Here is a 14,112-nt window from a genome sequence, read left to right as displayed (position 1 = left end):
CAGTGAGAGGTTGAGAGTTAATGATCTTTGGGTCCCCTCCAGTCCAAATATGTAATATTTAAATCCTTTTAATCTCAGAGAGAAAGCATAACCTTTAGGAGATTTCTCATTGAGATTGATTTCTGAGTCCAGGCATTTCAAATTGGTAAAAATAATACATTAGTAAGGACTCCAGTTTGCAAGAGATAGAAACCCAAACAGGCTTAAGCTGAAAGAATCAATTATCAATTCACATAACAGAAAAGTTGAAGAGCCTGGGTACAGCTTCAGGCATGGCTGGATCCAGCGCCCTAACAGGCTGGTCCCGTGTCCTCCCTTGGTTCCACTCTCCTCCTCTCAGCTCACTCCTGTCTGGGGTGGGCTCTTCATCCAGGTGGTCCTGTAGCTTCAGGCAGCAGGAAGAGAGCTTCCTTTTTCTATGGTGCCTACAGTGGCAATCCACTGGCCCCCATTAGCCTGCCTTACACGCCCATCTGCTGTCCCAAAGCCAGGGGATTATGTCGTCTCTACCTGGACCACAGGGACCGCATGGGAGGAGGGATCCCCAGATCCCCAGGGGAGATCTGGATGTGCTGCCAGAAGGGGACTGGGTGTTCGCTCTAGCTGTTGATGTGGCACTTCTGGCAGAGTTTTCCAAGGGGCCAGAGCTGCTTCTGGGAGATGGGTCTGTGGGTTCCTCAGCAGGACTGCTGTGCCAGCCACCCCCGCCCCCGCCCCTGTGAAAGCTCCAGGCCCAACTCTGTGTTCTCGGGGTTCTACAGCGGAAAGGAGCCCATATCCTGGCCTTCAGGACACTTACTACTGGAGGACAGGCCCCACCTTGAGGATAAGGCTGCCCTCCTGCCTGGGGCGCATCTGTGTTTCCAGACCTCCCAGGCTTCTCCCCCGGACATACGCCATCCCACCCACACCGCGCCGCATCTGCTGGGAACCCCTGCCCTTCCCTCCAGCCCCTGGAAAGACCCCCCAATCTTCCACTCAGCCCAACTTCAAAGCCAGCCCCTCAAGGCCTGGCCGCCCTGACCCCAGCCTGGGCAGAACTAGGGACCCCACTGCTCCGGAACACGCCGCCCGTTCTGCTCTCTGCACCTCCTATCTGTGATGCAAAGACCCCTCTGATTCACCCCAGTGTCCAGGGTCCTCGGGGCTCCGTGGTTGCCTGGAGCACAGCAAACACTCTGAAATGTTGGGGGAGTGAAGGAGGAGGAGAACAGATTTAGACAGAAAGGAAGGAGGGAAGCAACGCAGCCTGGTCGACACCAGAATCACACAAGACAGCAAGGCCAGAGCTCTTAGTGCCCCAGAGGGAGGAGACCCCCCCCCCGGGCCCGGGGAGATGAGGGGAGACCCCAGAGGGAGGAGACCCCAGAGGGAGGAGACACCCCGGGGCCCGGGGAGATGAGGGGAGACCCCAGAGGGAGGAGACCCCCCAGGGCCCGGGGAGGTGAGGGGAGACCCCAGAGGGAGGAGACCCCCAGGGGCCCGGGGAGGTGAGGGGAGACCCCAGAGGGAGGAGACCCCCGGGGCCCGGGGAGGTGAGGGGAGACCCCAGAGGGAGGAGACCCCCGGGGCCCGGGGAGCTGAGGGGAGACCCCAGAGGGAGGGCTCCTGCCCGAGGTGCCTACAGCCCCAGCTCCCGCCTGCCCTGCAGCCTCTGCCCTTTCAGGGGGCGTGGTGGCTGAGAATCCCCAGGGGCTCTGACCCCACGAGGGGCCCCGACAGCAGCAGAGCAGACCCAGCCCCTCCTAACAAAGCCTGAGGCTTCCATCTGGGCTCTTGTTCCAACTGGGTCAAAAACGGATCCTTCCCTGAGCGCCTTGTAGGGAACATGAGGGCAGAGCGTGTGTTGCCAGCTCTGGGGGTGGGGCCCGTGGAAGCAGACAGGGGCCACCCCCCACCCTGCTGGCGTCTTCTTCACCCGGGAAAGGGGGTGACAGCACCCCTCCTCGTAGAGCAGGGACCCCCTCCCGGACCCCTTCAGCGGCTGCCCTGACCCGCACATCCCAGCCGCTGCAGAGGACCAGCAGCCCCGGGCTTCACCCTGCGCTCGTCTGTCTGCTGCTCGCGGCCCCTGCTCCGGCCACGTGCTCAGTCCCTGAAGGTGCTGCTACAGCCCCCGTGAGTTGGGGTTGATTCCCTGAGGCGCGGGGCCCGGGGCCCCCTGTCACAGGTCACGGCGAAGATTGTTAGTGGATTCCCTTCCCGGCCACCTGACCTAAGAGGGCCGGGGTGGAGGCCAAGGTGAGAGGTCCCCGGCCCCGTTCATCCCGCTTCCCCCTGAACCTCAGCCCAGTTTTAAAGCCAGAGCGGATGGACTCTGTCCACATTCAAACCATGCCACCTGCAGAGCTGAGACGCACATGATCCAGGCAGAGGAGAAGGAACCCAGGGCGAACCCAAGGTGGGTCTGGCCAGACAGGCTGCCGTCGGGCAGGAGCAGTTCCGGGCCAGAGAGCGACTGAGTCAGCCAAGTGCTGGGCCTGGGCTGGACCTGACGCCCCGACACACCTGATGTTCACAGACTGTCGTGGGACCAGAACTGCGGGTCTGGGGTGTAGGGTGAGGGAACTCCGCACAGCCCAGCAAAACACGCGTGGGCTCTGCGGCCCGGTGTGCGGCCGCGTGGCTGTGTCGGGCTCCAGCTCTCACTGGACACACGGGAAGAGGGGGGCCGGGGCCCCGGCGGGCTGCTAGTGGGGGTACCTGTGCGCGAGCCTCACAGGGGAACAGCCTCGCTCCAGAGGGGGAGACCCAGGCCAGTCTCGGCCATCACCTTCCTGCCGTGGAAGTCACCATCACGAAGGTCCCCGTGCAGGGCCTTCGGCATGGCACTGGCCCGTCTCTCCCTTCGCATCTCTTGCTGGAGTTGGTGGGTCCCTCGGTGCAGGTCTGAGCCCCAGCCCGCAGTTTCCTTGTGTTGTTCTGTGATCCCAGATGTCCCAGCGGCTCGTCCCTGATTAGACCCGGGGCCGAGGTCTGCCCTGTCCCTGAGACCCAGAAGGGGGGAGGATGTTGTCGGTTCTTCAGCGAAGGAGCCAGGACTCGCTCTGCGTCCGGTGGGATGTGCCCGCAGAAGCTCAGGTCGGCAGTGGAACGTCCGGACTGTGTCGCTGGGTCCACGATTTTCGGGAAAACAGGCAGACATGCAAACTCAGTATTTATGACCCTTCAGTCATTTCAGAGCGGCGTCCGGGTTGCCTTTGGTGTACGCGTTGCTTCGGAAGACAGGAAAGTATCTTGAAACTCTTGGTTTGGTTGTCGTTAAAGACTCAAAAAACTGCTCGAGGGTTGCGGGTTCTACCTGTCTTGTACGGGCTCCAGGTGTGTGATTACCGTCGGTTGGGACGAGAGGAAAATCCCGCGTGTTTCTGCCCCCCTTCGTGGCAAGCGAGGGCAGCCCTCGAGCCTCGGGGGACAGAAAGGGTGTTGGAGGCGCGCTGACCTGAGACTGCGTGTGACGCACCGTGAGTGGCGCTCGTCTGAGAGGCGTGAGCGCGGCTTCCCTTCCCGCAGTGCACGGGGCCCTGTCCCCGGGGGTCCCCCGGGCACTGCTCGTGGAGCACAGGCCACGAAGGGATGAAACGCGCGGGCAGGTGCTCTCCGTTTCAGTGGCCAGCCTCACCTGCGGGCTCAGCGGCGGTGCTGCGTGCGGGTAGGGGCGTGGACTCGTACCCGGGCCATCGCCGGGTGGAGCGGCCAGGGGACAGCCTGCCGTGTGCCGGGCGTGTGTCGGCACCAACGCTTAGGCGGGAGTCGCTGTCGCCATCTCCCAGAGGAACAGGGGACGCTCCGAGATCATCACCCAGTCTCCCTGGGGCTCTGCCCCCTCGGCGCGCACACCCAGGAGCCAGTGCCTGGAGCGCAGCCCGGGGCTCCCGCGGAGGGGGCGTCTCCAGCACCCGACCCAGGGCCGCGGGGCCCGGAGGTGGAGGATGGGTGTAGAGTTTGCCCGTCCCCTCGCCGTGCCAGGGAGAATAGCAAGATACCGCTCGGGCCTTTGCCGCCTCTCCGGGCTCTCTCCCCTGCACCCCTGACCCCAGGACGCCTGCTCTGAGGCCTGCGTGGGGAAGGAGACAAGGAGCCCAGCGTCCGCGCTGGTTTTCAAGCGCTCTGCAAGCGCAGTGGGGGCGGGGTACCAGGAGCAGATGCGCCGAGAACTCGGGGTGCCCCCGGGACTAGGCCAGTAGAGCAGTCAGACGCGGCCCCGGAGGTGGGCAGGAGGGAAAGCGACCGGCCCTGGCAGGGCCTCGTTAATGCTGGGACAGAGGGCGGGGCAGGGCCCCCCTGGGGCTGAGCTGGCCCCCAGGCCCCTCCCGCGGGAGCCCGAGGGGCCTCTGGAGCCACTCTCCACCCGTCCTCCACGCCCCGCTGGACTGATCCTTCCTGGGCCCAAACCCCATCCCGTCGCTTCTCTGGTTCCTCCCCTCCGTGCGTCCCCGTGTCTGTAGGGAAACACGATGTGCTCCCGTGAGTGGCCCATGGGAGCCCCCGGCCCCGCCCCAGTCTGCCCCCCAGCAGCACCTTGGCTGCACCAGGCCCACCCTGCGTTCTTCCCGCCACGGTGGGGTCAGCCGCTCCCCCAAACCCGGGCATCCCTCTCACGCCCCCCGGGCTCCCCAGGCCGCCCTGCCTGGGTTCCGGCCTTTCCTAGCAGACACGGGAGCCCAGGAAGCAGTGGTAGAGAAATGACATTATTCCTAACTTTATTTCCATCAATGTAGGAAGGTTAGAGAGAATATTCTAACACATAGCACTTTGTTTGGAAAGCATCGCAAACGCCACACAATTCGGAGTCCGTGTCCTCGGCCAGAGTCTCCAGAGAACCCCGCGGTTCACCCGACCGGTGGCTCGCGGCGCACCCCTCGCTAGGCCCCTGAAGGCGAGGAGACCCCAGCCCTGCCCTGGACGAGGGCGCCCTCCGGGCAGAAGGGAAATGGCCTCCCGTGGGTCCTGGAAGGGGCTGAGGCCATCCAGGGTCAAGCCACACGGCGTGGGCCTCTGAGTGTCACAGAGCTCAGGGTGGCCAGGAGCGGGGCTGCAGCTGAGCTTTGCAGGCAGAGTGGACACTGGATCGTCCACCCCAAGGAGGCACCGTCTCCATGTGGGCGGCTGGGGAGACGGCCACCCAGAGTCGGGTGTTCACACCGCCCGCTGGGCTCCCAGCAGCACGGACGGAGCCGGGGATCCAGACGTGCCGTGACCCCGTGTCCCACCCGAGCCCAGGTCTCACCCCAGACACTGGCCAGCTCTTGCCTCTCCTTCCCAGCCCAGCTCTTCGTGAAAGAACCTGCTTGCTTTTGTTTGTCTTATGTTGTTTAACGCGGGGAAATGAGGGAAGTTTGAAGTAGACGGACTAGGAGACAGAAGGCTGTGCGCTCCCAGGCACCGTGACCATCTTCCCCCATCTCGCCACCCACCTGCCTCTCTGCTCCCCTGTTCTCAGACATCATGTCCATTTTTGTAAACCTTGCATCGTTTTATTCAAAAATACCTTGATGTGTCTCTACAAGAACTCTTTCAAAAATATGTGTATATAACCACAAAGCCATTATCACACCCAGAAAAATTAATAACAGTTTCTCAATATAATCCGTATCCGGTCAGCACTCAGACCCCCAGGGAACTGCCTACTCCTCCCAACCCCAGTTCTCTCCTCCACGGCCACCCTGCCGCTCCCGCCCCTCCGCCCTTGGAGCTTCTTATCACCAAGTCGAGTGGGTGCTTCTCAGCCCTGGTCTCGGTCTGACCTCTGACCCTGGCCAACTCCGGCTTGGTCTCCATGGCACCTGGACGTGGGAATTGGAGGGAGACCCCCTCCACCTCCGCTTGTGTCCTTTGCTTTGGCTCACAGACCCACCACACCTGAGGTGTGGGGCTTAAAGGTCACCTTTGTTTTACAGATGAGAAAAACAAGCACCAGAGTTTCCAGAGGGTTCTCCAGGAATGCTTAGCTGGTCAGGGGTCCTGGGATGCACCGGTGTGGCCACTGCACCCAAGGCCACTGTTTTTCTCTTAGAGAGCAAGGCCCCTCTGGAATCAGCATCAGAGCGGAGAGACACGGGGTTCAAAAATGTGGAAAATCAACGGGTTAACCAGTCTGTACCCTAGTAGAGCAGGGTTCCAGGCCAGGCCCTCAGGCCAAACCTAGCCAGTGCCTCTTTTTGTAAATAAAGTTTTATTGAGACGCCCATTCCCTTACATACAAAGGCAGAGTTGAGTTCTTGCAACAGAAACCTTCTGTCTCTTGAAGCTTAAAATGCTGCCTGGCCCTTTAGGGAAAGCTTCCCAACTCTGCCCTGGGGAAGTAGCTTGGGCCCTAGAGTCGGCAGACCCAAGTTCAAATCCAGTCCGTCCTGGGACAAGTGACTTAACTCCTCTAAGCCTCAGTTTTCTAAGGGGGAAAATGAGAATAAGATCCTTTCCCTACAGCTTGAATTTTGTGAATACAAACTACATGGGATGCAGTCGGTTAATTAGGGACTGTGAATTGTGTTATGCAGACCAGGTCGGCTACAATACAGTCGTGGTCTGTCAGGACCTGGATCTTGCCGTGATGGGAAACTCACTCTACAGGCAAAGAGGAAAAAAAGAAAACCCACAACAGTTGCGAGCAATGTAGCTGGTTTGCTTGAGTGGCTTCTAACTTTGCGTCTCGTAACGGTGGTAGCAGTGATTAAGCTGATAAGATGGTGTGAGCAGTGGTGATGATGGGAAAACAAAGGTCACTGCTGGATGAAACCAAATGCTGGATTTGTTCGGCACTAACCTTTATCACGGAAGTATCTGTAAGAAAAATATGCTTGTTCTTATGAGTCTGGAACTCTCTGGCCTCCACCTCCTTTCATATTGAAACCACTGTTTTTAAAATACACTCTTTGGACGCTCGGTGTCCTAGGGCTGCTGCTGCCTGGTCCGCAGCTGGAGCACCTCTAATTCTGTCCACACGTGTGAACGTGCTCTGTCAGAGCTAAGAGCCCTCTTTAACTCACCCCGTCCTTGGTCCGAGGCACCTGTAATCAGAACCACTCAAGCTCCTGCACTGCTCCAGAATTCTGTAATTCTGCCAGGACATCCACCAGTGAAAAGGCCAGGAGTTTATCCTAGATTTCCTGTGCAAACTCATGGGGCCAAGGCCACAGCTGGGTCTGGGCTGGTTAAGAGGACATGTTGACCTTAACAGAGGGTGTTTCGCTGGAACACCATGAAATCCTGCATTTACAACAGGGCCCACACCAAATTCCAGCCAGCCTCTGGCAGCCCAGAGCATGCAGTCTGGCCTTGGGCTGGGTGCTTTCCCTGAGGAGCTCTCACTGGTCGGGGTGTATTGGTTATCTGCTGCTGGGTAACAAATTGTCCCAGCGTAGCTGCTCAGACAGCACACACCTGCTACCTCGCAGAGTCTGTGGGTCAGGAATCTAGGCTCAATGTAGCTGGGTCCTCTACCTTGGGTCTCTCACAAGGTGTCGCCAGGCCTGCAGCGCTGTCCAAGGGCTCGACCAGGGAGGGGCCCTTTCTGAGCTCACGGGTGGTTGTGCGCGGGACCCCATTTCCTGGGCTGATGGGCAGAGGCCTCCCCGAGGTCCTCGCCTGGCCACCTCTCCATGGCACATCACCATACGGGCTGGCTTCCTTAGAGGGAGCTGGTGGGGGGTGAGAGGAGCCAGGAGGGGGCACCAGCAGGAGGGGCAGCTCAGGCGCCCTGACCTGCCTGCAGGAGACTGCCCACCCCACCGCGTCTGCCATATCCTACGTGTCAGAAGGGTCGCGTGAGGCTGTGAGCCCCAGGAGTGGGGTCCCTGGAGCTGTGACCAGGATCCATGGTGACACACCTGGGCTGCTCTAGGTTCATACGGGAACCACCAGGGAGACGGACGTCTAGACGTGTCAGCGCATGGTGACTCGATTACCTACCGTCTCTACAGGGACAGAGCCCACATAGGAGCAGTGCCCTATGTGCCCAGTGCCCAGATAAACCCTCGGGCGATTATCTGGACAGAGAGGTCACCTCGGGGACGAGCTTGAGGGCACCATGAGCCCCTGGCCGGGCCTTGCTCTGCTCTCACACCACCCATTTCATTTCAGCTCGAAAACCCTTTACGTCTGATATTTTCTCCAATCTTACAAACAATGGAACTGCGGCTCAGAGATTGAACAGAGTCCCAAGTCCCACCAGCTGAGCCCAGACCTTAAACTCGCCAGCCAGGGCTTCTTCCACAGCCTCCCAGCTATGGTCTCTATAGCCTGGAGTACATGGCATTGATTTTTTTGAAAATAGTTTTTGTGACCAGTTTCCTGATTCTTCTTGCTAAGCTTCCTGGGAGTTGTTTTTGGTCCTGGCTCAGCAGTGAGGTGATGGAGGACAGGCTGGGGGCCAGAGCTCGGAGGGGAGGACGGCAGCAGGGGTGAGATGTGCTGGTCCAAGAGGGCTGCTCCAGGAACCCAGGCACATGGGGCTGAATGCCCTGCCTCCCCTACCCACCCACCCCACCCACTACCCCTGCCCCGGGCCCGGCCCCTGGAATTCCCCTGGGAGGGAGGGAGGGAGGCTCAGAGCCAGGCCGTCTGGGTTTGTACGAGGCCAAATCCACACACTTGCTGAGTGTGTGACCTCGGGCCTGGTTACCGGATCTCTCTGGGCCTTAGTCTTCCCGTCCGTGTAATGGGCAGTGACTTGTACCCACCTCCCCAGGTTATGAGGATGAAGTGAGCCCAGATGAAGGGTTTGGAAGAGATGCCTGATCCCCTGGTGTGAAGGGAGCACCATTGGTATCGGCGTCAGCGCCGTTCACATCCCACTGACAGATCCCTACGTTAACCAGGAGTTAAAGCAGACGTTAGCACCACTGTGTTTGTCTTCACAAGTCCTGGGGGTTCTGGAGAGATGGGGGCTGTCGGTTGAGAGAAAGGTGGTGCGTGTCCCTCGTGTTCGTTACAGATTTATCAGATATGATCTCACTTTTGTCCGTTGTAAGCTCTGTTAAAAATTACTTTGTAATGTCAACGGAAATGCTCATTTTCGGACCTGAGTTCCTGCGGGCAGGGCTCACAGCTGCGTGGCGTCCTGGTGACCGGGCGTTGGACGTCCCGTTTGGTGGCAGCAGTGACTCACAGCCTTCTTCCGGAGGAGGAGGGGGCTGCACGCCTGCCCAGACATGGCTCCTTCCTGGGTCCTTGCGATCTGCCCCCTCCTTCCTTCCTGGGCCGAGTCACTGCTTGTCCCTCGGGGCCGAAGCCCCACCGCCCATGTAAACCTCCTTTATGGACCGAGGGGGCCCAGAGGCCACACAGTTACCCAGACCTGGAGTCCCTCCCCGCCGGTTATCCCCGCTTAGGGGAACAGATGTGTTGGCAAAGTTTGCTGACAAGGTGAATTACATTCGAGAATTCTGTTTCCTACTCACTTTGACAGGAGATCAGAAAGAGTGTTTGACCAGAGAAGTGTTGGTGTAATTAAAGTGAACTGATGAATGTACAGTTTTTAAAAAAATCACATAAAGAAATACTTATTTCATTATATTAAAACATTAACAATGATCCTCAGATCATCAGTTAAAAACTTGCTCTACCCAAGTAATAAATCACTGGCTTACAAAGAGTGAAGGTCAAACCCGAGCACGGTCTGGCCTGGTCCAGCAACAGCAGTTCCAGCCCCCGGACGCCCGTCTGTCGAGTCGCCGGCAGACGCCCTGTCCCCCAGCTCTCCACTGCTCCTCCATCCCCGCCTCCCCGGCCCACGGTCCCGTGGTAGATCCCCCCCATTCCTGAAGAGCCAGCTGGATGTTCTGTTTCCAGGAAAGACCCCACGTCCCCCAGCCAGACGTGACCCCTCGTGGCCCTCTGACCCTGTCCTCACATTCTACCTGGTACTATGACTGCTGTGAATGATGTCTCCTGTTGAACGTGTCTTGTGCATCCTTGTGTCCACCCACCCCTCTGAGCTAAGCCGCGGGCCCGGTTGATATTCAGGAAAACGTCAGCGAAGTTGCTCTGTGGCGACAAATCACCCCCAAGTCTCAGCGCCTGAAACACCACCCGTGTGTTTTCTCTCGCGCGTCCCTGTCCTTCACGGTCAGCTACGTCTCTCGTGCTCCCAGACACAGATGGGGATCAGCCCCCCTGGGGGCCCCGCTGGTCTGGGGGTGGGGAGGGGTCGGCGCCATGGAACGCTCTGGAAGCTCCTGCTGGGAAGGGCCGGACCTGCATGTAACTACTGCTCCCCTGTCGTCGGCCAGACCAGTGTCAGAGGGAGGCGTGCAGCTCCCTCGGGGGGGACTGTCTGCAGGGTGGGTGGGTGCCCCCCGCCGCGCCACGGGGGCAGAGTGAGCGGGCGAGCGGGGGCCGGGTGGTGAAAGGTCCCACCCGAGCAGCTGACAAGCCCCTGCCCTCCCAGCCTCGGCTGTTTACCGAATGCCCTTGAGGCGTCGTTTCCTCTCCTTGCCGTGGTCTGAGCCCACGGCTGCCTGCGCAGCTGCCTCCCTGGAGCAGAGGTTCTGAAAGGTTGACGTGGGGGCCCCGATGAGCCCAGGGCCGCCCAGGGTCTGCGGGACGCAGAGCCAGGAGCCCGTGAGCCAGCGCCCCCCTGTCAGCAGCAAGCCTACACTGGGTCAGGGCAGCCGCCGTGTGTCCCTGACGCCTGATGGCCACGTCGGGGCCGAGCGAGCTGGACAAAGTGCTGCCCTCCCTGCTCCGTGGGACCCGCCCGCCGAGTCCAGCCCACAGCACCCAGCTTTGCAGGGCCTCTCCCAGCGCTCAGCCAGAATCCCAGAAGATTCCAGAAATCGCTGGGATTCCACTACTGCTGTCAGGTGCAAGGAGCCCCCAGAAGTCCAGGAGGCTTCTCTATCACCGCCCTGCCCGGCCCTCTCTCCGGGGCCGGGGTGGCAGGAGCAATCACTCAAGGCCAGTGGGTGACAGCTGTGGGACGGCGTCGTCTGCCTGGGCCGAGACGCCGGATGGAGAGACTCTCCGATCTGCGCCCTAACCCTGCACCCGCCTTCCAGCGCTGTCTGTGGGCAATCTGCATATCAGCAAACGCCAGGGACTGCCAGGCCGGGCCAGCGTGCTTTTAAAAACTAATTTCATGCCTTTTAACACAGCATTCTGAGCTGATGTTCGTGGGCGCCGTACTCCACAGATGCTGAGGGTGGAGAACAAGAGGATCACGACCCATGAGACGCGCCAAACTGAGCGCCTGCATGACAGAAGAGGGTTGCACTGGGGTATAGACAGACGGCCTTCCTGCAAGTCAGGGTCTCCCGTCAGGGTAGAGACCCCGAGGATCTCAGGAGCCAAAAAATTAAGTCTTGAAACCGGCGTGCTTTGCTCTGTGTTCACGTGGGTTTCTCCCTCCCCTGCTGTGTTAGCATCACGAAAGTCCTTGTCACCTGCAGCATTTTTGTGACCAGAAGGGGCTCTGCTATAGGACAGCTGGGGGGCGTGGAGACAGCGCGTGGGGCTCAGCCGCCCAGGACGGGACCGGGGGTGGCGGTGGAGGGAGGCTTTGTCCAGCCCGTGTTGACCCCAGAGCCGTCGTGGGCCCTGGGTTTGGCTGTGCTTCGAGAGGGAAACTTGGGGCACTGGGGGGCGACCACACACAGATGGTCCTAACCCACTACCAGGGTAATGGCTGTGCTCAATTTTGCCTTTCACATTTTAATCGTACAACAGTAATTTTGTGATCGAGTCGCCCATGGCAAACAGGCAGAAGACATTAACTTTATTTATGTTGTGGATTATTAATGTGGCTGTTAAAATTCCTCCAGTTAGTTTTGATTGAATTGTTTTTTTGTGTGATTCTGTTGTTTAATGGAGCGGTAAATAAGAATTTCTGATAATGAGGCCGAGCATCTGTCACAACAACCTGGTGTGGGTTATTAACATTTCCATTAACGGCAGGGTGGGCAGCGATAATACAGGAGCCACACAGTTAGAACAAAATAAATAGTTGGTGTCAGGCTGAGTGGGTGTTAATTACTATTTTATTCTACACTGGTGGGGTGGGGGGGAGCAGGGACGGGAAGACGCGGGGGAGGGGTGCCTCAAGGAGGTCATCCTCTCCCCAGAGAGACTGTGAGCTGGGCTGCCTCCCTCCGACGCTGACGTGTGGTCCTTTCCATTCATGGCCCTAAATAGACTTGAGGCAAGAGGCAGCGCCCGAGCCGCAGGCGGGGCCGCGGAAGGCGAGGGTGCTGGGTTGGCGCCCTGCCCCTGCAGCCATGTCCCCGACAGCTCCGTGGAGCGCCCCAGGGTCCAGCCCAGCGTGGAGTTCACCGGGGGAGGGGTGACCCAGGTGGGAGGAAGGAGTAGCTCCTGGGAGGCAGAGGACAGACCAGCCGGCGGGGAGAAATGTCCCCAAATGTACACGTGCGTCCTCTGCGTCGTTCCCAACCTACCCGCGGCTGCCTGCAAGGCCACGGCCACGGCGTCCTGTCAGTCACCTTTCACCTTTGACCTGCACAGTGTGGCCCTGCTGACACCCACACAGCACCCGGGGGCCCTCGGGGTTGGGAGGGAAGGAGTGGGACCGGGTCCTCCTGCGGGGCGCGGAGCTGTGGCCTCTGTGCTCCGTCCCCGAGGAGGGGCAGCCCCGGGTCTGCAGCCGTCAGCTCCACCTGGAGCAGGGCTTCGTACCCCAGGATCCGGGACTCGTGGTGGGAACACAGATGCCTTTCTTTATTTATTTTTGGCCGTGAGGCCTGTGGGATCGTAGTTCCCTGACCGGGGATCGAGCCCAGGCCCTCGGCAGTGAAAGCGCAGAGTCCTAACCACTGGGCCGCCAGGGGACTCCCACAAATGCCTTTATTTTCTCTGAGTTCCACCTGGAACTTAGCATCTCCCTCGGTTATGAATGTGGCGACGCACCAGTGCCGCATCAGTGGGGCCTGGGACTCTCTCAGCGGCAGGGCCCCGGGTGTGCCCCCGGGTGTGCCCCCATCGCGGCGAGGTTGGCTGTTACTGTGCCGTCTCCGCTCATCCCGCTTGACCTCAGAGCCGTCGCTAGAGCAGCTCTAAGCCTGACTTCAGGGCTCAGTCACAAGCACGTGGGTTACTGTATCACACCTTTGTTTTCCAAAGCTCTGCCGTGTCTCGATATAATCGGTTTTCTTTGGGATTCTCCAGATTTCATTTCATGCATTTAAAAGCGTGGTTCTGAGAAGGGTTTGTGGTCATGCTGGCATACAAGCTGGGTGGTCCAGGGCAGGGTCTCGGGACTTCTCAGCGGACCCCGCTGCTCTCTCCGCAGCCCCGGCCATGGCTCCGCAGCACGTGCAGGTGAACCCACTCACGGCCAGCCAGCTGGAGGTCACGTGGGACCCGCCGCCGCCCGAGAGCCAGAACGGAAACATCCAGGGCTACAAGGCAAGGCGCTCTCTTGCTTGGTTTGGCTCTTTCTTCCAGGTCACTTGTGGGCCAGGGTCCCCAGCGGCCTGAATCCCCAGATCTCCCGAGGGCTCCGCTGGGACCCTGGCCGCCCTCGGCTCACCCTGCCCTTCTGCTTCCCGTCCTGACTCGCGCCGACGGACCCTCGGCCCCCAGAGCCTGGGCATCGCCAAGCGGCTGGAATGGGCTCAGCCTGACCTTGCCTCTGGCCTGGGAGAGCGGGGCCCAGTTCCCCGCGCAGACCTCCCCCTGCACCCCCTCTGGGAGTCTCCACTGCCTTTGCTGACAGTAAAAGGGAAGCACTCAAGAGAACAGGTTCCCCCCCCCAGCCCTGCCCTGGGTCCGAGTCTCTTGTTCGGTAGGTCCAGGATGGGGCCCAAGGATTTGCGTGCTCCTGGGAACCTCACTTTGAGAACCCTTACGCTGACCTGTCATGATTCCCCATTAAATATCCCAGAGGTGGGATCCAAGAAAGGCAGCAGCCCGTTGCAGTCCGAGCATCAGGTGATGAACAGTGACACAGAGTTGGTGGGGGCAGGAAGCCCCCCGCAGTGTTCTACCTCCAGCATCACCCCTGCGTAGGGGGCTCGGACCCCGTGAGACCAGCTAAAACCGTCCTGAAGTGCCGTCCCTTGAAAATTCCCCACCTTCCTCCAGAGTGAATTTCCTTGTCTGGTCTGTTGAGCCCAAGTTGATCATTCATCAGACTCCATGGGCTAGCCTACCCTGAAG

The 14,112-nt window shown here is 59.8% G+C and overlaps 1 protein-coding gene across 3 annotated transcripts in view; it reads left to right on the top strand.

Moving 5' to 3' along the window:
* The window catches only part of SDK1 (sidekick cell adhesion molecule 1), a 539,173-nt gene that overhangs the window by 484,844 nt on the left and 40,217 nt on the right, over positions 1–14,112 (top strand). For all 3 annotated transcript variants that reach the window (XM_068566067.1, XM_068566068.1, XM_068566066.1), the window contains exon 35: positions 13,244–13,359. In XM_068566067.1, coding sequence (XP_068422168.1) covers positions 13,244–13,359 — 116 coding nt within the window. The remainder of the gene's footprint in view (positions 1–13,243; positions 13,360–14,112) is intronic.

Source organism: Eschrichtius robustus, chromosome 16, assembly GCF_028021215.1.
Source record: "Eschrichtius robustus isolate mEscRob2 chromosome 16, mEscRob2.pri, whole genome shotgun sequence".
Lineage (NCBI taxonomy): Eukaryota > Metazoa > Chordata > Mammalia > Artiodactyla > Eschrichtiidae > Eschrichtius > Eschrichtius robustus.
Note: the sequence above shows the minus strand (reverse complement) of the source record. Positions and strands in the feature narration are given on the sequence as shown.